Source organism: Orycteropus afer, unplaced genomic scaffold (assembly GCF_000298275.1).
Source record: "Orycteropus afer afer isolate SDZICR_OR568_19922 unplaced genomic scaffold, OryAfe1.0 scaffold00090, whole genome shotgun sequence".
Classification (NCBI taxonomy): Eukaryota; Metazoa; Chordata; class Mammalia; order Tubulidentata; family Orycteropodidae; genus Orycteropus; species Orycteropus afer.
The window spans coordinates 4,178,150-4,204,504 of NW_006921677.1; the positions used below are offsets into that span (position 1 = coordinate 4,178,150).

The following is a 26,355-nucleotide window of genomic DNA, read 5'->3' on the forward strand; positions in this document are numbered from 1 at the left end:
GTCTGGTTAGCAGGCAAGTGTCTTAGCCACTGTGCTACCAGAGCTCCCAATTCAAATGCTAAGTACAGAAATTCTTCTGTTTCTGAAATCTTCCGTTATCTGTCTCCTATCTGTAATGCACAGAGGCTAGCCTTTCCTTGTTTCCTTTGCTTCCACAGAAAGATGTTAGCATCTCAGCAGTGTACCAGCTGCTTTAAACAGAAAACTGCCTAAGTCATTCTCAAATAAATGCTCATCCCACGTTCCACACTGAGATAGCCACTGAATCATCAGGCTAGCCGGTTTGAGACATTTTTAAGAATAGGGAACAGTATACAGTTTGTTTCAGAAATGAAATACTGACGAGCCAGAAAATGATCTCTTATTTTTATTGGAATGATCAATTTCTACACATCATTTAGACTATTGTGATTTTTTTCTTAGTGTTATTTTAAAATGTATTAGTTGAGATTTAACGCATCTCCTTATAAGGAAGTCTTTGTAAATATATCAGCATTAGAGCCGTAGGAGATTGTGCACCATGGAAATATTACACATGTAATCATTTGCATTCTTAATGTTCCAGAACCTTGGGGTTATTAGTAAAACGATTGGAGAAAGGAGGTAAAGCTGAACAAGAAAACCTTTTTCATGAGAATGACTGCATTGTCAGGATTAATGATGGCGACCTTCGAAATAGAAGATTTGAACAGTAAGTGTATGCTGGCTACACCACTTCTTTTTCCTGCTTTCTTAATGATAGAGTGCAGTTGATGGGAATGCTTCAAACAACATGTCTCTGATCATTGTCTTTTTACTGGAATGGAATATTTTCTGCCATTATCTAGCTTTTAAAAATTTAATCAAACTCAAGGTAATTACTACTGCTAGACTTCATTTCAAAATGCCCTGCAACTGATAGGATGCTTTTTAAAAATATGATGGACCTAATTTAGGCTTCATAATTTTGCTACTCTCTCACCTTTTAGAAGATTGACCAGTGTGCTTATGTTTATCATACCTTAACTCATATTTCTAAGTCTGGTGCACATAATGTCTCTCAGTATGAAAAAACAGAAAAAGCTCCTTTGAACTATTGAGAGCATTCAGATTGTCTTCATCTGGATACAAGCACTTATTCATTTAAACAACAAAAAAAGCAGTTCCTATTGAAAAAAGGCAGGAGTGAGGAGACATATTAGGGATTAGGGGAGACTCCTGACTAGCTACTTCTCACATGTGTTCCAGATCATGTGCTAACACTCGGACTCACTACCATTAACATTTTGAACCACCGAGGCCATGCTCGAGTTGTTGCAATTTTTGCATATCTGAACTTGAATTTTTTTTTGTTGACTGATAACGAATAGTTGCTTTCTACAGTCTCCTAAGTAAATTTTGAAAGAGTTATTTCTTTGAAGATTCAAATGGTCTACTTGTAAGGAAATATTTTATAATTTCTATAAGCTGTATTGGATAAAGTTACACAAAAGTTATAGTTAATTTCTTTTGACATTGAATTTATAATGCCTCTGTTCAGTTGATGTGCTTAAAACTGTTGTTTAATGATGTATAGTTGAGAGCACGGTATTTTGATCTGTAGTTGTATATAATTTTGCCCTTTTAATTTAGAAAATGAGAAATTTACATTTGGAGGAACAGCTCTACTTGTACCAGGGCATGCAAAGTTGATTGATAAAAGGGTTATTCGTATTTTGCTTTTCACTTTCAACAAAGTCTGTCAGTTCTTGTTGCTTAATTAGTATACTCAATTAAGCTCATAATATCTTCTAGTCTGCCAGTCTTAATTTGCTAATTTTCTATTCTTTCTGAAACCCAGAGCACAGCATATGTTTCGCCAAGCCATGCGTACACCCATCATTTGGTTCCATGTGGTTCCTGCAGCAAATAAAGAGCAGTATGAACAACTATCCCAAAGTGAGAAGAACAATTACTATTCAAGCCGCTTCAGCCCTGACAGCCAGTATTTTGAGAACAGGAATGTAAGCAGTGCAGGACTTCATGCAGCACCCAGAGTGCCCAGGCTGAACAATCCACCTGAGCAGATAGACTCTCACCCACGACTACCTCATAGTGCAAACCCTGCTGGGAAACCGCCGTCAGCTCTGGCTCCAGCACCACAAAATGTATTTAGTACGAATGTAAGCAGTGGCTATAACACCAAAAAAATAGGGAAGAGACTTAATATCCAGCTTAAGAAAGGTATGGTCTATCTGGTTTTATTCTTGTGGAATTTATTTTTAAAAGTCTGCCAACTAGAGCCAAACAGTCTTAATTTTTATCCCATTAGTATGTGAAAGAACGTATATACAGATTTATTTATTTTTTTTTTCAAATAAAAGCTACAGCATATACTTTCAAACATGTTCTAGAACTATTTTCATTTTTCTGATTTATTTTGTATAGAAATTAAAATATAATCATTAAGAGAATATGACTTTGGGAAGAAAAAGTGTATATCAAGAAGGTGGCAGTGATGACTGCAGGAAAAATTTTGATAATGAATGAAAATGAAATGTAACCTTTTGGGAACATAAACACATAGAGACCAGTAGACTATTTTGATTGGCCCACTTTTCCAAGTACAACACTCAACGAGGATCTCTCCATTCCAGCCCCACCGATTTGGTAATGATGAGTGACAAGTTGTTTGAGGTTCACCATACAAGGCTGGAATCTAAGTCATTATTGGCTCCTTGTCTCTGCATTTCACAAATACTACATTGCTTCCCTTTTTTAAGGTGATATAGGAAGTGGTGATGGGGTTGCTAATTCTGTGTTAATCTTTGCACTCATTCCCAATAGTTTTATTTGTCTCCTTTTCATAGACTATGGATTCATAATACAGGAAGCAATATTTTTTCTGTTCAGCCTCCTGCACAGCTCAGAGCTGACAGCTGGACTTGATGACTCTGTGATTTCCAAGTTGGTGCTCCCCCGAGGCACTGAGATAAACTTTTGCAGTTCATCATTCATTTTCAGCCAAGCATTTTGATATTCTTTTTAATCATGTCTTTCAAAATAGCATCATTATAAAGAACATTCCTTTTTTTTATGAACTGAACCAACTCCTGGTTGGATGGAAATGGGTCCAAGAGAGGTTGAGTGACTTGGTCAGGTCACATGGTTGCTGGGAGCAGATTCTTTCTAGAACATTTTCCATATATTGACATTCACACAGTTGATGTAGGCTTTACAAGGTTGTATATTCCGAGACTACTGATTCCTTTTTAAATCATGTTCTTTCATTGAACTTTTTGTGAACCACAAATTCCTTATTTCTGGTGACTGGACTTTCAGCTCCAAATACTTGGTTGATGTGAGCTGGAGTTGACAGCTTGCATAAACCTCTTTTAGTGCTTTCAGTTCCTAAAAGAGGGAAATATTAGATCCTCTTTCTTTCTGTTTCTCTATTCAAATAACAGGCATAAGTTTTTAAGGAAAATCACACCAACAACCTCAAATAGAGTTGTATAAAAAATTAAATTCTGCTTGAGATCTGTCAACAAAGGTAACATTTTACTTGGTTGTTGCTGTAATGATATTAGTTTGTAAATATATTTGCCCTTTTACATTGAGATAGGCATATTCATTTAGTTAATTGCCAGTTTTTCACAGTTACTGTATTTAATAAATTATAACATTAATATGAAATTTTTAAATGAAGTGAAATTTTATTTGCCATTAAAATGCAAATAAAGAATCATTCTTTGGAGTACAGGAATCAGCAGTTTTATTTAGATAGCATTTAAAAAGATATGATTACATTGTTTCCTTCCTATCTTAGAAAGACTGCTTAATCAATAGGAGAAAAATAGAAACAGGGGTTTCCTTTCAAGCATTTTTTCTGACATTGGCTTATCTAAATGATGTAAAGCCCCATATATCTATCTTGATTGTAATTTAATAATTGTGAAAATGTATGACAAAAGGAGCAAACTTCATGTATGTGATGCCAGTATTTAAAAGTGGTTTATAAAATAAATTTTGTTTTCTGTAAATGTAAGTTAGAAAGAATGTTGCTTTTCTTTGATTAGTTCTAAGTACAGATATTTTAATAATAGTGATTTTGATAGGAGTTGAACAAGCTTTCATTGTTGCTAGTGGATAATATTTTTACCATATTAGCATTACATTTAACATTGCTGATGAAACACATTACAAGCATAAGATTTGTAAATGTTAAACTTTAATTTCAGTTCAAAGTGAACTAACATATTTTGAGTTACAGCAGTAACTCTTAAGTACTAAAAAGAGAAGCCTTCATCATAATGATTATAATAATATTTTGGATCTGTGTTGTATAACATGACAAAACAGCATAGCCCCAATGTATTTGCTTCCCTAATTATGATTTCTTAATATTTATTGCCATTTTGGCATTCTCAAATAGCCTGTTCTTTTGTAGAAATTAGCTTTTTAATAAAGTCAGAGGAGAAGGTCAATAATCTGCTTCAGTCAGTGCAAAATGTTTTGTTGGCTTTGCTAAATGAAAATTGATATCTATTTATCTTTCTTTTAAAGGTCATTGCCTGAACTTTTAGCTTACAGATTTAGGGGTTATTGCTGATATTTTAATAGTATTGAAGTTCATATAACAGTCAGTCTTTGTGGTTCATACAAATTAATATTGGCAAAGGAGGATAATTTAGAATTCTTTCTTAATAAATGTTATTGCAAGTCATTAGAGTTCCATGAAAGCACAGAGACATATGGAAAAGTCCCCATAGAATAATTAGGAAAATTTCGTATAGACAATATGCCATTCAATTTTCAGCACAGAAGCCTTAAGAAATTAACAGTCCAGGCACATTGAAGTGACTTCAGACTTGAAGTAAATGAATGTTTTGTTTGAACTTGAGAATATTTTTAGTGGGTTTAGTTACTGGTGTAATTATGGAGTGGTTTCTCCATTTCTGCTTTATGTGTCTTCTGTAGCCCACATTTTCATTCGTATTATTTGCCCATATTTATTTGTTTACTTAGATTTTTGCTTAGAACTTTGCATATAGTTTTATACTGAGGCTCAATGTTACATTCTTTTCTAGATTTTTTACCTTAGCAAATCTCTTTATTCTCCCTGGAATGGCAAATCTTTGCCCTACCTATTATTTTTAACCAAAATGGGAAGTTATATTTTAAGAAGTACCTTTTTTTTAGAAAAGCTTAGGTACAAATGAATCATTATTAGAAGTGTTATACAAATTCTCTGACTCATTAGAAATTTATCATTACCTGCACATTTTATCTTGGTACATTTTGGTTTCTTGCTTGTTGGTTCTAGTGACATGTAACCCCTTTTTCTGTATTGAGCTTATAAGACTGCATGTCTAAAAGCTGCCAAATAACCTAGAATTTAAATTATACAAATCAGCTGAGTAACTTATAAATGCCTCATTAATTTCAGTTCCTTTAAACATAGTATGATGATCCTCAGAGATGATAGCCATGATCTGAGATGAATTCTTCACCAAGAAATTTGCTCTATTTATTTATTTATCTTTGAGAAATATATGTAGGAAGATTTAGGTGAATTAAAAGAGAACTATGCAAAGATAATATGGTTCAACCAGGTCAGTAAATTGCTGTGCCTAGTTACAGATTCCATTATCTGTATCTACAATTTTTTTTTTTTTTTTTTTAACATTTCTCATCCATCTCCCTGAACATTTTGTTCTCCCTTACTTCTACCTCCTACCTTTCAAATATGGATACCAATATTGCATAGTAACACTTAATTTTTGTGGAACTATGGGTTTCACCATAAGTTATGTTTTTCATGTAGAAAAATTAAGTTTATTTTTGTATCCAAAGATTTAGATCAATATACAACTTTTAGCAGTCATATCTGTATATTAACTTTCACCTGTCTTCGAGAAGATTGCCACTTCTTCAGGTAATGATTTTTCTATGTATAAATCATCTGAGCCTGTCACAATTGTCTATTTTGAAAAACCTATTACAGTCTTAAGATATTAGAAGAAATATAAGCCATTGTGAAAGTTATATAATGTCTTCAAGTTGAGGTAAAGAGACAATAACAAATCCTTTAAGCATGATGGGTCTGTAAAATTTAAGGTGTCTCATTATATTTATTCATTTTCTTCTGTTACATATTCAGGTACAGAAGGTTTAGGCTTTAGCATCACTTCCCGAGATGTAACAATCGGGGGTTCAGCTCCAATTTATGTGAAAAACATTCTTCCCAGAGGGGCTGCCATTCAAGATGGCCGACTCAAGGCAGGGGATAGGCTTATAGAGGTGAGTGACTTCTCTAAATATGAAGTTCTATAATTCTTGAAAGTTCCACTTTCAAGAACCAAATCTTTTCAGTATTTCATAAACTATGAAATAAATTTTACATTTTGGCAGATGTATACATCACAAAGCAAATCACAAAGTATTTCTGTGTTTTATTTTTTATGTCATTTTGTGAGACATTATCTTTTCATTTAGTTTGCTCATGAATTTTTCGTTATTCAGAACATTTGGTTTATGAGGAAACATTTGCTCATTATGTAAGTACAATGTCTATTAGGTTATATTTCTTGATGACTTTACATTTATGTCAGCTGATATAGAATTTCTGTCTACTTGGCTATCAGAACAGAGACAAATGAAATAAATGAACAGTGTATCTTGGTGAGAGGAAAAAGGAAATTTTGCAATGGCAGCATAGAGAGTGAATTGAGAGCTAAGAGTCAAATGTCAGAAAAGGAAGAGAGAAGTAATTTTTCAAAATGTCCTTTCGGTTCCTTCTGAGTTTCTGTTAATTGTTCTTTGAAACTCTCTTTGAAATACATAAACATAGATATCATCTGTTTATGTGAATGTTTGTGCATTTCCCATAGTCAGAAATAAAAATGAGAGACTGAGGAAAAAATGTACTTTATTAGCCATTGTTTTATTAGCATTTTCTGCAGACTACATACTACTGCTTTCTTATCAGCAAATTTTGTATTGTAAACCTCAGTGGTCCAAATGGTTGCTCATTTGCTTACCAAAAGGTGGGAGGTTCAAACCTAACTGTAGGTGTGTTGGAAGAAAGGTCAGGTAATCTGCTTCTGAAAAATCAGCTTGAAAACCCTGTGGAGCACAATTCTACTCTGACAAAAATGGGATTATCATGAGTTGGAATCAGCTCAGTGGCCACTGGTTTTGTTGATTATTAACCAGTACCCTGGTGGTGCAGTAGTTAAGTGAAATGTGGTAGTCTGTTTGAGGGCAGTTCTATTCTGTCCTGTAGGGTTGGTATGAAGCAGAATTGACTAGATAGCAATGGTTTTGGTTTTGGTTATGTTACTCATATATCAATGTTAAAGTAAACTTGTAATATATTACCATTTTGTCTTTACTTATAGTTTCATAGGCAGTGAATTGACCTGTCCAGATAAGGCTCTTCTAAAAAGTTTTTGAAAAGTAACGAAGTAAAGGAATAGCTTCCAGATTTTCTTCCATGTCTATATTTTGGGCCTGGATCCTTAAACCATACTCCCTTTCTGTTTATCCCACGTTTCTGTCAGCATGGCACTGATAGAGTTTAAATAAAAGAAGAGCTTGAGTACAAATACCTTTAGAATTTTGCTTTCAGAAGGACCACTTGTCCTTGGAGTATAAATTGAGTAGTATTAGTCCAATTTTGCAGCTGTATTATGTTTTAATATGTGTTTCAGCTGGGCCTTGAATCCAATATTCTTTTCCTCTATGTTCAGGATTAAAAAAAAAAAAAAAAAATCTCATGGTTTCTGTCCTCTTTTCTTCCTTCCTCTCTCCCTCCCTCCTTCCTTTCCACCTATCCTCTCCTTTTCTCCAGTCCTTCTTTCCTTTCAAAATGTGATCACTTTGTTTTTGAGTCTCTCTCTCTTTAATCACATTATTACTTTCCTTTAGACTTATCACACACGTTTTTGTTTTTCTTTTTACAAAGTTGGAAGAGCCTGCAACTGTATTTCTTCAGAAATTGTCTTCATTTGCTATACTTGTCAACTTCCTCTGAAAATGGAAAACTTCATTTTCACAGTTTTAAACCTAACTTTCTGGTGTCTATAGTCATATCTATACAGCATTCACAATTCTATGGGCAGTTTTTCCTGAATATTTGGAATCACACATTTTAGATCAGACAACCTATCGGGTACATTCAGGATGGTATTGCCATAGACTGAATCACACATTTTAGAAAATTTCAAATGGCTAGCTTTTTATTTATTTATTGTTATTATTATTGCCTAGAAATATCTTGCTTTCTTTTAACCTGTTGTTACTTACATCTTTCCTGAAATCTCTTAATTTTAGTACTTAGAGTTGTAAAAGATCGTTTTTAGTGGTTGGGTAGGAATCCCAGTGCAAATTTTAACTACAGGAAAATTTTGATATTATAATCAAAGTCATGGGAGCTCTGGTAGAGTAGTGCCTAGGGCACTTGACTGCTAACCAGAAGGCTGGCAGTGCTAACCAACCAGCCACTCCTCAGAAGGAAGATTGGGCAATCTACTTCCATAGAGATACTGCCTCAGAAACCCAAGGAGGGGTCGCTATGAGTCGGGTTCGACTCAAGGGCACATAACAACAAAAATAATAATCGAAGTCATGTACTTAGTTGCCTTAAACAAAACTGTTATTTATTTATTTTGTCTAAAGAAAATAATAGTTTTTTTTTTTTTTTTAAAGAAGCCTACACTCTCTGTTGTAGTGCTTTCTGGTAATGATGCTCTGTTTCCTATGAAATAAATACAATGAGCTTCCCTAGAAATTGGGGTTGCAGATCTCTTTTTCTCTGGTAAAATTCCCTTAAAAAAATTTTTTTTTGAGGTGAAATATTGTTACCTGTCCAAAAACTACTGTTGTTAGTTTGTAGTGATTCTTCTTTAACCTTACCCTTTAAAAGGAAACGTTTAGTTTTTCTTCATACTTTTCAGTAAGATTTGATAGAAAGTTAATATTTATACCAAAATATTTTTGGTGTGTTCTTACTACCCCCTTTAAAATCAGCACCCTTTTATTTTGGTATAAGAATTCCTATACTATACAAGACCATCAAAATATCTCAAAGCCAGTAAGTTTTACGTTAACTTGACATTTTAAATGCCCTGGTGGTTGTAGCTTTTGGTTTATTGATGGATACTAAAATATTTACTACTTACATCTAGATGGCTGGTATGACTTTCTTTATCTGCTACCAAAGCCCAATGATTATCAAGTTATTGCAGAATTTATTATCAAATAAGTTAGGTTCTGTAGCAGATACAGCCAGTCCTAGAATGTGTGTCTTTTGCTTTGTTTGAATAGAATTGCAACTGAAACTTTTTATGTGTTTTAGGTAAATGGAGTCGATTTAGCAGGCAAATCCCAAGAGGAAGTTGTTTCCCTGTTGAGAAGCACCAAGATGGAAGGGACTGTGAGCCTTCTGGTCTTTCGTCAGGAAGATGCCTTCCACCCAAGGGAACTGGTGTGTAAATTCAGAGCAGATGAAAGATTTCTGATGCACATGAGCCAGGGAGCTGGTCTAGCTACCTTTAGCAAATGTTTATTGAGACATTTTCCAAAGAGAAGTGTTTTCATATTTTTATTTCTTTCAGCTTTAATCTAACATGAGCTGTCTTTTCTCTCATACTCTTTTGGTTTTAGTCATAGACATCCACAGACCTGAGTGTAGGGATATTAAAAAATAAGATTGTAGGGATATTGTCTAGGACAACAAATGTTTGTTACTGAAAAGCTTTCAGACGGACTGGTTGAATTCAGAGAAGTTGATTATTTCATAACTGTCATTCCAAAGACTGTGGTTGAAAGCTTGCCATCTTTTCTAGTGCATATGACAAATTTTTCATAGTACATGTAGGTAAGCCAAATGAAGATGTTTGGTTGCCGTTGTATGAAAAGGATCACTTTAAAAAAAGATAATTATTTAAAGTAAAAAGCCCTAAGTGGCAATACGCCCATGACTATTAATTGCCAATGTAGCTAATATTATTTGGAGTGATATAAATGAAAACAAAAGGCTTTTGTTTGCATACTATCTATTTCACTTTTAATAAATTCATAAATATGTCTAGCTAGTAGAGGCATTTACATGGTATTGGTGTGAATGAAATATGTATATTAAGTTACATAGTTATGCGTGTTTTTCTGTAAAAAATGGTAAGTTTTATTTAGATGTAAAAATTACATGATTACAGGAGTTACCTTTATCTTTTGTTGTAGGAAGAAATTGTTTTACTTCAAATACATGTGGTATTTTAAATATTTCAAAACAGATTCTAATTGGGTCATTTTTGAATATTTGACATCTCTTTCAGCTAGCTTTTACCTTTTATCTAAACAACAATTAATCTTTAGAAACTGTAGTGGCAAATGTTTAAGGATGCGGTTCCCAAATTTGTCATATAGTCTAATTCCCTTTGGCTATAAGTTCAAGTATGAATATGTCATGGTTGATAACATTTTTCCTTTATTTCAAACTAGATCAATTTTAGCCCTATAACTATTACATCGCCTGGTTGCAAATACAACAATTTTGTGGAAATTGTAGCTTGTGATAGGATTGAAAAGTGAACACTTGTTTTAAGTAGGTTTTGAATAAACTATAGAATGTCTTTATTTATATTTGAAAATGTTTAATGCATTCTTTTTCAGTTTAAATTCAGTTTCCCATTTTTCTCCTACTGTTATCCAATTTTGTGCTTAAAATGCCACCTGATCCTAAATCTGGAGATGCCTCTATTAAATTGTAAATGAGCACTTGAAAAAGAAAAATAAGCTTTAGACATGATTTGATGGGCTTTAATTCTTCCTCACTTTATCTGTGCCTGGGCAATAGTTAGCATTATTAGATTGCCAAAGCTTGAAGCACTGTTCTTAAGCAGGCTTTCCAGGGCTACTGCCAACATATAGCCAACGTAGGGTTATTCAGGTTCTTCTCTCGTCCAATTTGATCTTCCAGGCTTCTGTTTTTCCCTTCTGCTGCCTACTTTGTGTTTTTTTTTTTTTAATTTTGGTTATTTAATATGTTGTTTGTGTGCTTTTCATTAAAGAGTGAGCTAGTAGGCTGTCACTTGTACATTACAGCTGTCTTTCAAGATTTAAAAGAATAGAAACCTTTGGATTTAAGTTATAGGGGCCATTTAAAAAATTTATCTTTGAATCACATTAACTTATCTTTCTCTTCCTTTGTTTGGGGGTATCTGTGTTTAAGTTCTGTGTCTGAGATGAAATACTTTCATTAATATGCCTTTTTAATAAATCAGCCTTTATATCTATGAAATTAAAGCAACTTTATATTATATGGAAAAAAAATCATATTTATTCCCTGTGAATTTTTTAAAGTATAATGCTTGTGGTTTAGACTGTTATTATCTGGTCTAACTATCAAATTATCACAGACATTATAATTCAGATTTAGTTGAGAAAATTAAAAACAGTATTAAAAAAATTCCATGAATAGGAAAAGCAGTTTGGTGAGATTTCTTCCCCTCAAAGTAATTTTTACATGTCCATTAAAAATTTACATCTAGAAAAAATCTTCGGACACACACATGCATGCACAAATAACAATACAACCGTATTAGTGACAATTGGAAAAGCAGAGCTATACATCAGGCATACTATAAATCACATTTTATATATTTTTTGAGAACCAACAAAATTTCTTTTAAATAAAGCTTTATGTCCCTGTGTGTTGAAGATGGCTTTGGTCAGTCTGTATTTATGTTTTTCTTCAATTCTTCTAGAATGCAGAGCCAAGCCAGATGCAGATTCCAAAAGAAACGGTAAGAGCTTTGTCTTTTGCAGGCTGTAGATATGTTGGAAAGATACGTGAAACTAACTTCTTACCAATTAAATATGAAGTTATATGTCCTCCCTTTCTTTTCCCTGCTCATAGTAGGTTTATTCAATTCCAACGTGATCTTATTTTAAGGTGACTTACTGCTATTACCCCCAATACAGAATATCTTGATTATTTTTTGTTAGTTAGGCATTAAAAAAAAAAAAGACAGAAATTAGATTAATTTCCTATTTAGTCATGTAGTAAGAGAAACCCAAAACTGGTGAGCCTAATAGTTTGACAAATATGTGAAGGACTTCATAAGTTGTAAAATGCCAACTTATAAGTGGCTACAGAGTTCAAGAAAATAAAAACAGAAAACTTGATCAGGTACGTAAAACTCAGGGAGGGCTAAAAGGATACAATAAGAATGTATCATAAACAGAAAAAATAAAGTGATATGTCAGTAATTAGGCTAAGCATATTAATTGTCATAATAACTGTAAAGAGGACAATTTCTCCTAATAAAAAAAGTCATATACTACCAGATTAGATTAACAAGCAGAATTAATTTTGTCCTATTTATAACATAGACTGGAAATAAAAGAATATATTGAGTTCTAACAGACAATGTTAACACATAGAAAATAAGGATTGCTCTATCAGTATCTGTGAAATGACTTCAGTGTAGATGTACTACATCAGAAAGAGTGTTTTATATTGATATATAATATAATCCATTAATAATTCTAACACTCAGTCTTTTATAAACATCATTCCCAAATATGTTTATGATATGAGAAGCTTGAAAAGTAAGCAAGCACTTTTGTTTCAAGTAGGTTTTTAAAAACCTTACTTATAAGTGGGCAGTTTGACAAAACCGTATCCACAGTGGACAATATCAATAATTATCTTTTCCAGAATTGTCATATTGAGTGTTGTTGTTGTTGTTGTTATGTGCTGTCGAGTCAAACCCGACTCATAGTGACCCCTCCTTGGGTTTCCGAGGCAGTATCACTACAGAAGTAGGATTGCCCAACCTTCCTTCCGAGGAGTGGCTGGTGGGTTTATATTAAGTAGCCAAAAAAATAAGAATGTGAAAGATTTGGATATCATAATGAACAGGCTTAATTTTCTTTTCATATTCTTATACAAACAATTTTGCAGCTATTAAGCAAGAAAAAAAAAAGTCATTTAAAAATATTTTATAAACATAAGAATTTTACACGTTAATGAATGTGGATTGTAGAAAATTCACTGCCCTAGTGCATAAATAGGATCTGTGGTGGCACAGTTCCTAAGGCATTTGACTGCTAACCAGAAGGTTGGCAGTTCAAACCCACCAGCTGCTCTGCAGAAGGAGGTGTGACAATCTACTTACATAAAGATTTACAGCCTCAGAAACCCAGTGGGAGTCTCTGTGAGTCAGAATCAACTTCATGGCAGTGAGTTTGGTTTGGTTAATACATAAATATGTCAGTAATCGAAATCTGGTGGCGTAGTGCCTAGGGCATTTGACTCCTACCCAGAAGGCTGGCGATTCAAAGCCACCAGCCACTCCTTGGAAGGAAGACTGGGCAATCTATTTCCGTAGAGATACTGCCTCGGAAACCCAGGGAGGGGTCACTGTGAGTCAAAAAAATGACTCGATGGCAGTGAGTTTGGTTTTTGTGTTTTTGAATTGAAATCATGATGCTGTATATTTGTATGCATGTGTATATGTTTGTATTAGGAGCATAGTGGGTTAGGAAGTGTAGAGAAACAGGACAGATTGATTTTAAAGAATGAAGTGGGGGCACAAGAGTCATTTGAAAGATAATGATGATAAAGTATACTATAAACCAAACCAAACCCACTGCCATTGAGTGATTTCCATTCATAGAGACCCTATAGGACACAGTGGACTGTCCCATTGGGTTTCCAAGCTGTAAATCTTTATGGAAGTATACTACCTCATCTTTCTCCTGTGGAGTAGCTAGTTGGTTCAAACTACTGCAGTTTTGCTTAGCAGCCCAGTGCTTTAACCACTATGACCAGAGCTCCTAAGCATATCATAAAATTACTATGATTTAATAAACATGCTATCGTTACAGGATTAGAAAAATAGATCATTTAAATGTATTGGTGATTATAGAAATAGACCCTGTGTATATGTGAACACATGTGTGAGAGTGTGGTATGTGTTTTAAACATAGCATTTCAAGTTAGTGATAAAGAATACTTTATTTACTATTGAGAGCAATTGCCCATTCACTTGAAAAACTTAGAGTTAGATTTCTCTTCTTTACACACACCTAAGTAAATCTTAGTTGATTGGGAATTTAAATTTAAAAATATACTGTTAACTTTGGATCATGAATAGTTGTGCAAGCATGACAAACCTAAATGTCATAAGACAATAAACTGATGGATTTGCTTTTATAAATTATTGAAACTTTGCTATAGCAGTACCTATGCTGTGAAAAAGTGACAAGTTAAATGCTAAATGAGGAAGTATTTGCAACCTGATTCTTGGGTGAAGAACCATTTCCTTTACGGTCTGGGCTCTTAATATCATAAGGTACATCTGTTAACACATAAGAAAATCTGAGAGGGAAAAGGATCATATAAACAGTAAAGATAGGCATGTTCTTTCAAAACATTTAGTCAGCTCTGTTGAAGAAAGTGATGGCAAGCTATCAAGTTTGGAATTTTTGACAGAGAAAATGCACCGTTGCTTCAAATTTTGTATTCTATTAAGAAGTAATCTGAGAGGCTGGACTACATGAAGAACAGCAAAGCATCATCATCAGAGGAAGACTCATTAACAACTTTAGATATGCAGATGCCACAACCTTGCTTGGTTAAAGCTAAGACAAGATCAAAGACTAGAGCCTACAGTATGGATTACACTTCAACATAAATGAAACAAAAATCCTCATAACAGGACCAAAAAGCAACACCACGATAAACAGAGAAAATATGGAAGTTGTCAAGGATTTCATTTCTCTTGAATCTATAATCAATGCCTATGGAAGCAACAGTTAGTAAATCCAATGACATATTGCATTGGGCCAGTCTCCAAAAGATCTCTTTAAAGTGTTAAAGAAACAATGTCCATTTGAGGATTAAAGTGTGCCTGTAGTGCCTAAGGCATTTGATGGCTAACCAAAACGTTGACAGTTCAAACCCATCAGCTGCTCCACAGAAGGAAGATGGGGCAGTCTACTTCTGTAAAGATTTACCACCTCGGAAACCCAATGGGGGTCACTGTGAGTTAAAATGGACTTGTTGGCAGTGAGTTTGGTTTTGGTTTGGACCCATGCTATGGAATTTTCAGTGGCTCATATGCATATGAAAGCTGGACAATCAACAAGGAAGACCAAAGAAGAACTGATGTCATTGAATTATGGTGTTGGTGAAGAATATTGAATATACCATGGTTACCAGAAAAACAAACAAATCTGTTTTGAAAAAATGCAGCCAGAATGCTCCCTAAAAGTGAGAATGGTGAGACTGCATCTCACATACATTGGACATGTTATCAGGAGACACCCGTCCCTGGAGGAGAACATCATGCTTGGTGACGTAAAGGGTCAGAGAAAAGGAGGAAGACTATCAATGAGGTGGATTAACACAGTGGCTACAAAAATGGGCTCAAACATAGCAGTGATTGTGATGACGGTGTGGGACTGGGCAGTGTTTTGTTTTTGGGTACATAGAGGATTGCTGTGGGTTAGAACTGACTTGACAACAGTTAACAATTTTAGGAAATCAAAGGTTCATATTGTTCCATTCCTCACTCCCAAGCCTATGTGTTCATAATAGCATGCCAGATGAATGACAATTCATTCTCCTTAACAAAAGAAATGATGTACACATGTATGTGTGTTTTATTTCTGATTACAAATAAAAACTTTTCTGATACGAGTTTTCCAAACAAATTCAAAAGTAGAATTTGTTTTGAAAATGTCCTTCTTTTTTGTTTTTTTGGGAGGTTTTGTTTTGTTTTCATTTTTAATGTTGTCTTACACCATCTGGGCTCTATTTCTCCTCTTTATATGCAATCTCATTTTTGCTAATTAAAGACATCAAGTTAAAAAACTATAATTAAAAAAAAAAAATTACTCTTGTGGTCTCTGCCTATGTTTGTACCTTTCTATGACAAGTATCTATTTCAGGTGTTTGAAATATTGCCAGCTCTTGGTGCACAGTAGAATTCAAGGAAAACTCCATCACAGGCTTTTGCTGTTTTTATTATAATCTTTTTTTGTGATTTTCTTTTGTTCCAGGTTTGATGCCTGTGAAATCCTAGATTATCTTTTTGCTCAATGGATAGAAGTAGGGGGAGATATAAAAGTACCAATGAGTTGACCATAAATCTCAATCCATTGTAAAACTTTTTAGTTTGGCTTTTCTCAGTGTAGATTTTGAAGCAAACCATGGTCTATCCACTTTGAACCACAGGGAAGGTACCTGTTTCTTTTTCTTTTCTTGAAGAGTGATATTAATGCTCTCAGGAACTACACTTGATTCCTATAGGCTCACAGAAAAGACAAAATAGTTCCTTTCACCTTCAAAAGTTAACATTGCTTGTAACTTTGAAGTACTATCAAGGACTAACATTTATTCATCTCTTGTATTAAGTTCTTTATGTTCCAGGCACCAGAAAGGACTGACAGAAATCCCTTCTTTTTGGAGGTTCTGCTGATAAGGGAAGACAGGCATTAAAAAACTCATAAAAATAGAATGCCCAGCTTATGATGGGTGACATTGTGGACATTTTAAATTTCAAGGGATAAACCCAGTTTCTTCTGAAATTTTATTCTGTGTCATTAAATGTTTTTCTAGGACTAATAGTGGGATGGTATTCCCTTTTGTAGGTATTCCTTATCTGTTTCACTTAGTGTCATACATACAGATTGTATTCAGTTTTTAACAGTTACAATTGAAGCAGTGGACAACCTTGTGGTTTAATATTTGCATGACCACAATTAGTTTCTCAAGGATATATTATTAAAGATAATATTTCTGGGTTAATTAATAAGTATAATATAAGGCATTTGATAAGCACCATCAAATTGGCTTCCACAAACATATCTTTTGATATTTTCAAAATATCAAAAATACAAGAAAGTATCCGTTGCACCTCTACATTGCTGGATATCATTATTTAAAAAAAGAAAAAAAAATTGGTAATTATTTTGTTACTAGATTAATTTTCGTGTCTCTCATTGCTACTAATACCAACCTGAGCTTATTTATTGATTGACTTTACTTTCTTTAATTAACCACTTGTCCTCATTCCTTTCCTATTTGTTGTGAGAGTGTTTGTTTCTCTGTTATTAATTTACCAGTATTTGGCAATAAAAATATTGATTATAGAGAAAGGCAAAATTATGAGAGAAATCAATGAATTATAGTGAGAGCAATAAAATGTTTGTAGAGCCATTTATTTCTTTGCAGAGCCCAGAGTTAGATATTGGTCACTTCTTTAATATTATGATCGCGTGTGAAACTCACACGCATTGTGTTTCTTTTGTCTCTAGTCATAACATTTATTATGCTCTTATCAAAATTTTTGTGTACTGAGGTTTAGAAATTAATCATGATGATAATTTCTGCTGTCTAACACAATCAAGTTTCATTTCTTCTCTTGGAAATAATCCCACAATGCAGATTATCTGCAGATGGAGAGATTCCTTTTGGCCTGGTATACCCTCAATGCTGGTATTCAAACTGTTTTTTTTTTTTTCCTTTTTGGCCTAGAAGAAAGCTAGGCCTTGGTGTTGGTCACTTGTAAAGATTTTTCTGTCTCCTACAGATTTATTGTGCATTTTTTCTGCTGTTTCGAGGCTAGTAGGCAAGTAAATACCTTTCATTCTGCCCATTCAGCAGGTATTTCCTGTTTCTAATATGTTCATCAGGAGTTTTGGTGGCAGAGTGCCTTAGGCATTTCACTGCTAACCAGAAGGCTGGTGGTTCAAACCCACTAGCCACTCCTCAGAAGGAAGATTGGGATATGCTTAGCAAAAATGCCCTTTTTTTTCTGACCACCAAAAGGCAAAAATGCCAATGGAGTAGTGGACAAAATTAGAACTGGTAAGGTTGCATTTGGTGGAAAAATTCATTGGGTTGTACATTCATGTAGGTACTTGAGTGACTGACATACATGATACTTGCACACACACATGGTTTGAAGGGCAAGTTAAAGAGAATACCTTTTTTTTTTGCATTGCTATAGAAAGAACTTGACCCTTTGCTATTGAAAAGAACTTGACTATAGAAAGTAATAAGGAAGGTAAAAATTTAGAATGAATAATAGGGTCATAGTAAACCAGCTTCTAATTTATATCTGAATGTAAGAATCTGAATATTAGGTGATTTTGTAAAAGTTCAGTATGATACAGCATTTCAGATAGTGTGGTTTTAAAATTTTTATTGTGGTCAAATATATAGAACAAAAAATATGTGTAAGTGTATAATTAACTGATGCTAATTATTTTCCATGTGTTGTGCAGCAATCACTCTCACCTGTTTCCAAAGTTTTTCATCAACACACAGAGACTCAGTACCCTTTTTGCAATTAAATTCCCATTCTTCCATCCCCCCAGCTCACAGCATCCACTAATAAACTTTCATCTTCATGCAATGACCTATTTTAGATATTCATGGAAGTAGAATCAAATTGTTTTTGAAGAGCAAATTTTTTTAACATTCTACTTCTAGAAAATTGAGTTCTAAAGCTGGCAGTAATTTTAGTCTTAAGTCAAGCACCAAATGGATTAATATGAAATGTTTTTAATGATAATAATGACTGAAGATTTGATGAACAGAGCTGAAAAAGTAAAGCATGTCTGTTTTGTAGTTTTCTTAATAAATGAAACTTTCTCATGGAAAGGTTCAGAGTAGGACATGTCAGGAAATAATTCCAACTAGATTAAATTTTCTCTTCATATTTTCAGTCTACTTCTTATCTTGATTTCTCAAGTGGAAAAAATGCAAATTTTAAACCTTAGTGAAACCTATGAGAATGTCAAAATCAGTAAAAATTAAAAAGCCAAGCTGAGGATGCAAATCAGTAAGTGACAATTAAGAAACTTCCATATTCAAGGCAAATATATGTACCAAATGATTTTACATGCAAGATCTACCTAAGGATGAGCTTTGGTCTTTGTGTCTTTGCAAATCTTTTGTCTTCCGGAAATATAAATACTGATTGATAGAGTAAATTTTTTCTTTCAATTACTTCAGATTGTGAAGTAAAAGAGGACTATGGTGTGTTTTTATGCTATCAATACTATTCCAAATTTCAATTAGCAATGGTTTACCTATGCATTATATTTTTGTAAGATTTTATACTGAGGTGGCTTTATTCATTCTAACAAAGCCATTATTTAATAGAGTCTTAAATTGTTTTGAAACATGTATAAAACATAATTTGAAGTTAGTGTTTATAGATCTTAACAAGTATACTTAACAAGATTCTTTGCACACTAAATATATGAATGTCCTTTTTATATGAGTACTTAATGTTACTTCTCTCCAGTACATTGGTCTGATTTGAAATATAATTGTTTTGTAGGAACATTAATAAATATAAGAGAGTTCTCATAGGCTTTATTTTGACTTTAATGCTTAAATGTGTTTACTTTGCATAGTTAACATAATCATGCCCTGTATCTTTTCAACTTGTTCTATTGTTATATTTTATTATATAATTTTCATGTTTTTAACATGTTAATGATTTAATTTTATTTCATGAAAAAATCCACTATCCTTTGACATGGCATAAATAGTGTACACCCATAAAATGTCAACCTTGGTTATTAATTAGAAATGTCTCTCTAAAAATCACATTCTTAATAGATTTGTAGATTTAAAAATAGCATCTCTCTTCTGTTATGATCATCTGAAAAAGTCATCTATTGTTGATAAAATACTTGACTTCCAGACACCATTTCTGTCTGATTGAAACAGCTCAGATTCCATCTGAGATTAAGTCCCCACTTCCTTTAAAAATCATTTTATCATTATTAATTTTGATTCAAATTAGAAAATTTCAAAATTTGGTGGGATACAAAGTCAAAAAATGGAAGGCTACCCATATTTCCATCTGTCCGCAGTAGCCTATTTGTGTGTGTGTTGTTTACCATTTTTTAAAAATTCAGTTTTCAAAAGACATGTTACATTACAACTTAGCTATGTATAGGCATATATATATGCCTCAAGTATAATTTACTAATTCCAGCTTGACTGACTGAGTGGATTCTGGAGGAGTAGTTTAATAGTGGGAAAAGTGAAGTAGGTTGTAGAACTAGATGAACGGTTTGCTTGTGATTTGATGGCACATGTTCATTATGTGGTTGGGAAGCAGCGTTAGTTTTTCGGATTTAGAGATGATCAGTGTCAAGTTGGTTGAAGGCTTTGCAGTAGCTGAGATTGCTGAAGAGGAATTCAGAAGATAGACTGCTTCCTTTTGTAGTGTGGATGGAATATTTTTAATGACAATATACCTTGTCATTCTATTTCATCACAGTGTATATTAAGCTTTCTTTTTTTCCTCTCTCTAAGTAAGATGGGCAAGAGTGTGTGTATAATAAATGCATTGCATTTTAAGATTGTCCTCGTATGTTTTTGGTGACTGCCATTATGAAAACAAAGCTTGCCTATCCAGCAAGGTAATTAAACAGTAATGCTTGAATGATATTCACTAGCTATATGATACAATATTGTGGAAATGTTTTCTCTAACATTGTTTATCTGTACTTTGTCTCACAGATGTTGAAGGTTACAACTCTTTAGTTGCTCTCTGAGCATGAATACCTTTTTCTTTTGATTTTGGGTCACTAGGCTTTCTTATTTCTTGTGAATGAAAAAGATATACCATGAGTGAGCATTAAACTATCAGTAGTAACGTTGAAAATTTATTCAAAAAAAAAAAAAGAACAAATGAGTTATCGTATTTATTGGTTTTGATTCCTGTGTTACTGTTTTTCTCTTATGGCTTAGGACATATAAACAGCCCATTCCACACAGACCCCTCAAAAAAAGAAAAATCTACTCAGTCCTTCCACTGCATTGCTTTCCTTCCCATTTTTCTTATAATGTGGATTAGGTTTGTTTCAATATTGAAACAAGTGCTACATTAAAATATTAACAGCTGGCTTGAGGAATCGTGTGGAGGGAGTGCAGATGCACTGTTATCACGGATCTTGTCATACAACTTTAGTGGAAATACTGTGGCTGTTATGATTAAAGAACTACTTATTAACTGTCTTGGAAAATAGCTGTGAGAAAGAAACATTGAAATATAATGTGCTGTGCAATTTTGTTTTCTATTAGAAAGCAGAAGATGAGGATATTGTTCTCACACCTGATGGCACCAGGGAATTTCTGACGTTTGAAGTTCCACTTAATGATTCAGGATCAGCTGGTCTTGGTGTCAGCGTCAAAGGGAACCGGTCCAAAGAGAACCATGCAGATTTGGGAATCTTTGTCAAGTCCATTATTAATGGAGGAGCAGCATCGAAAGTAAGCAAATTTCAACACCGTCAATTGTATCTCTCTTAACAAAATAATTTTCATTTCAACCCTGTGCCTGTTTTGGAGATGTACACATTTCACAAAGGTTTCCTGGTTTCTTCACAATACTCCGTAATCAAATAGGAGAAATCTTTGTGATGTGTCATTTTGGGTTGGAGTCCATAATTTCATCTCTCTCTCTCTCTCTTTTTCTCTTTTTTTTTTAATCTCACGGAAACGTCAACCCATGGACATTATAGTTAAATGGAGATAATCTGTGCAGAGGCTTGGCCTAGGTCCTAGTACAAAGCTTGTATACAGTAACAGTCATCTTTTTTCCTCTTCTTCCCTCCCAGTGGGTCCCATTATCCTATTTCACAGGCTAGAGAAAATTTCCTGGCTGTTTGGTTAGGGGGCACTTTTCTGCAATTGTCTAATAGCCTTGAGCTTTTCCATGTCTTGGGTTGTAAATAACCTCCATGGGGGTCTCTGGAAGGGAGAAAGTAATCACTTTATGTCTGTTGGATTAGTATGCTATTTTGGTAAACAGATTATGATAATGACTTGATTTACAAATGTATAAGTGATTGAAATAGACACAGGCCACAATGGCTGCTTAGACGTTATTATCCCAGTGTTCAATTGGGCATAATCCATTAGGATTAAGTTTTTTTTTTTTTTTTTTAATTAAGGAATTAAAGGGAAAGCAGCTTGTTTTATAACAGACTATTTCATAGCACTTATTTTTACCTGTTTTCCCAGGATGGAAGGCTTCGGGTGAATGATCAACTGATAGCAGTAAATGGAGAATCCCTGTTGGGCAAGACAAACCAAGATGCTATGGAAACCCTAAGAAGGTCTATGTCTACTGAAGGAAACAAACGAGGAATGATCCAGCTTATTGTAGCGAGGCGAATAAGCAAGTGCAATGAGGTAAAAAATTGAAAAAAAAAAATCTATAAACAAAAGGCGCTAACATCTGAAATTGTAATTAGACGAAGATGCTGTCCTCACATTGAACAAAGAATGGCAGGTCCTGGGACTTGACCTCAAGAGACTGTATACATTCTCTTTACTTGCTTTAGTTTTATTGTTTTATTAGTGGATTGTGATTTGTTTTCTTAATTCTGCACTCAAAATATTTCTCAATTTATACTAACATTTTCTATTGCCTATTCAGTAGATGATAATGGTATCTTAAAGGCACATTTAACTGACTTCTCGAAAACAGGGCCACACTTTTCTGCTCAGAGCCAACAGTTTCTCTTCTAACAGCAGTGTTGTACTTTGAAGTTGCTGTCAAATCAGCACAGGCTCACAGTGACCCCATGTTTGCCAGACTAGAACTGTGCTCTGTAGTACGCTGATTCCAATGGCTGATTTTTCAGTAGCGGAGTGCCAGGTCTTTCTTTTCAGGAACCTTTGAGTGAATTCAGATCCTTTGCAGCATCCTCAGACTCCAGTGCTCTTCCCAGGAGGTGATAGTCTCGGGGAGAAACAATAAAACAACAACTAGCTTATTCATTTGGTTATCTAAAGTGGGATGGATGCTTCATATAAAATTCTTAGTAGTAGACAGTTTAACTTTGTTACAGGTTAGTGTTCTTTTGTGACACTGTCCGGGTGTTAAGACTCCCTTCTGTCCTTGCCATACTACCATTCTCCTTCATATGTGGTGGAGGAGTATTTCCCCTTGAGTGCCTGGTTTTCAGTGCCATGGTTGGTTCAAGGGTATGCTGTCATGTGTAATTAGGAATGATTAGGAACATGCAGAGGATCCTCTCCAGCAGGGTATGATCATCTGTTTCCCAAATAAGTAAAAGAATACTTCGTTGTTTATTGAAGCATTTGAAAGTTAATAAGAAATTATGTTGTTGTTAGTTGAGTTGGCTCTGATTCATGACAACCCCGCATACAACAGAATAAAACTTTGCCCAGCCCTGCACCATCTTGATGATCAATGGTATGCTTAAGTCCGTGTTGGGGCCACTGTATATTTTTAGTGTCTTCCAAGCTAAGGGGCTCACCTCCAGCTCTATATTAGACAATGTTGTATTGTGACCCAGAGGGTTTTCATTGGCTAATTTTTGGAATTTGAGCAACAGATCTTTCTTCCTGAAAACTGTCCATCATGGATGACCCTGCTGGTCTTTGAAAAACTGTTGGTGTTGTAACATGCAAACCACCATAGTATGACAAACCAATATTTGGGTAATTGAAAAAGAAATTATAGTGATATGATAATTAGAAAAGTTGTTTTGGGGTATCATCGAGTCAGTTCTAATTCAGAATGACTTCATGTGACAGAGTAGTATGGCCCCATTGGTCAGGTCTCTCTCATGTGGAGTGCTGGGTGGGTTGAAACTACCAACATTTAGGTTAGCAGCTGAATGCCTAAACTTAGTGTCACTGGGGCTCCTTGATTAGTATTGGAACCTAAAAATAATCACATTTTATAGATCTGTTATGTATTAAATATAATTTCTTTCTTTCTTTCTTTCTTTACTGCTTTAAATAAGAAGCCATTCAGGTTATGATGACCACTAATCTGAATCTATAATATAATCACACTTTGCAGAGAAAAATGTGCTCTTGAGCTCAGTGGGTAGTCAGTGACAAAGTGACCAAGTTTTGAATGGTTATTGACCATAATTAATTGGCACCAATATTTTATAATGCTTTTATTTGCCAAGTGTAGAACGATGTAACTAATTAAAAAAAAAAAAAAAAAAAAGAATTTCCGCAACAAGAGAACAATGTAATCTCGAGTACAAATCTTAGAATGGGAGAGTGGGACATAACAACTTTCATTTATGTAAGATACATATAAAAGCTAATCCCAGAGTAGCCCATTGGACAGGTTTCCTTAAATAATAGTTCTTACATGTTGCCAAATCATTAACTGATCTGTTTAGTGTAAGCCCAGAAAAATGCTACAGAAAAATTCTCGACAGCAAGTTTACAAGACACATTGTTCTTTGTTGTTGTTATGTGCTGTGGAGTTGGAACTGACTCATAGTGACCCCTCCTTGGGTTTCTGAGGCACTATCACTATGGAAGTAGATTGCCCCATCTTCCTTCTGAGGAGGGGCTGGTGGGTTTGAACCACCAGCCTTCCGGTTTGCAGTCAAGTGCCTTAGGCACTACGCTACCAGAGCTCCCACATTGTTCTTTATTAGACTGTTTTCTGTTGGCCAACTGAATCATTGCACATTCCATATGATAGCATTTATTTCAGAGATGTTTTTTGAGCATCGTCTATGGGTCAGATAATGTGTTAGATCCTGAGGATACAGTCGTCAATCAAGCAAGGAAGTTCTGGCTCTGATTGAATTTATTTTGTACTGGATGGTGTATCATCTTAGCTTTTGAAAATTAACTAAAATTTGAAACATTTCAAAGTTTTCCATAAAAGAAAAATCTGGGACTTTGTAGTAGGGCACAAAGTGTAAGAAGTATTAGGAAGATCAGAATCCTGCATTTGGGCTTCAGTCTGACTCAGATTAGTCCTTATTGTTCCCCAAACAGTAGCAAAGCAAACCTACCAGCCTGAAAATGTTTTGATAAAAGCACTGATTTTATTCCCCCTCGCACTGTAAAAGACGTGAAATTGGAATCCCACTGAAACTTCCCTGTGTCTCTCATTCACGTCTGCATATGAATTTATGTGAATGAAAATGATTTAAGTAAGGGAACAGCTGCAGTAGACAGTAATAGATTTTAATATTCAATATTCCTTGTGGTGTCATTTTCATACATTGCTGGTTATTACTATTTCTTAGGACAGAGTAAGCTTATAAAGCAATTATATCAAAAAAATCTTATCATGAGTGCTGTGCTTTCTTTGTAATACTAGTGAGAAGCCTTTTGTACTGACAGGGTTTAACTAAAGAATTAGATGAAGACAAAAGCTCAATTCAGCTTCCCATAAGGCATAAGACATGATTTTGCTGCTCTTATACTTACATATATATATTACCCCTGTAAGAACTTCTGCCTGCATCACCAGGAATGTATGTGTAAATTATGTTACAGTAAATACTAATAGAAGCTTAAGGCATCTTATTGCCGTGAATGAACCTCAAGCCAAAGTAATGTGCTTTCATTCTTTCCTTTTGGGTCTATTGGTCAGCTGTGCATGCCAGCCTTTGGCAAAAACCATATTTTACTATCCTATCTTTAAATCAGTGGTCTGCATGCTTAATTTCAAGCTAGACAAGGTGAGCACTTACCAAAAACAAAAACAAACAAACAAACTTTTGTACTTTGTTGCATCATGCTATCCTCTTCTCTTACATATGGAAAGCGTGGCATAGTATTTTAATGTTTCCTTTAAAATTAAATGTCAACTTGTCTTATCAGGTATCATCTTAAAACCTTGTATTATACTAATATGTGTCCCTATATAGAACATTAGAGACACTCTCTAGAAGATATTTCTCCATCTGTTTTCTTGACCTTTCAGGGATCTTTAAGTACCACCTCATTCTGGAAATGTTTCCTTGCCTTCTCTGATGTTCAGCTACTAGACTTTGTGTCCTTAGATTCCTCTTAGGGCTTGCTCACCATTCCTCTCTCTCTCCTTCCCTCCTTTTCCTTTTGATTTTATTGTGGTAAGGCATGTATAACATGAGAGCACTCTGGTGGCATAGTGGTTAAAGCATTTGGCTGCTAACCAAAAGTCCAGCAGTTCAAACCTGTGAGTCACTCTGTAGGAGAAAGAGGAGGTAAAGATTTACAGCTTTGGAAACCCTGTGGGGCAGTTCTACTCTGTCCTAAAGGGTTGTTATGAATTGGAACTGACTTGATGGCAGTAAGTTGTGTATATAACATAAAATGTCCATTTTAACCATTTTTAAGTAGTATATAATTAAGAATTGGCCAGGGAAAACCTTATGAATAGCAAAGAAACACTGTTTGGTACATTACTGCACAACTTTAGGAATAGTCCGTTTAGGCTAAAAGGCTCAAAAATAGGACTGGGAAAGAGCTGCAACATCTGAATAAACCCAGCCTTACTCATGGAAAAGAGAAAGCTTTCGAGACCTTCATTTGCTGATGTGGCACCACTCAAATTGAAGAGAAAC

The 26,355-nt window shown here is 34.4% G+C and overlaps 1 protein-coding gene across 1 annotated transcript in view; it reads left to right on the plus strand.

Moving 5' to 3' along the window:
- Window positions 1-26,355, plus strand: part of PARD3 (par-3 family cell polarity regulator) — a 1,032,882-nt gene that overhangs the window by 616,889 nt on the left and 389,638 nt on the right. The window contains exons 8-14 of the mRNA XM_007942439.2: window positions 566-691; window positions 1,820-2,202; window positions 6,122-6,261; window positions 9,320-9,448; window positions 11,730-11,768; window positions 21,089-21,277; window positions 22,031-22,201. Of these exons, the coding sequence (XP_007940630.1) occupies window positions 566-691; window positions 1,820-2,202; window positions 6,122-6,261; window positions 9,320-9,448; window positions 11,730-11,768; window positions 21,089-21,277; window positions 22,031-22,201 (1,177 nt within the window). The remainder of the gene's footprint in view (window positions 1-565; window positions 692-1,819; window positions 2,203-6,121; window positions 6,262-9,319; window positions 9,449-11,729; window positions 11,769-21,088; window positions 21,278-22,030; window positions 22,202-26,355) is intronic.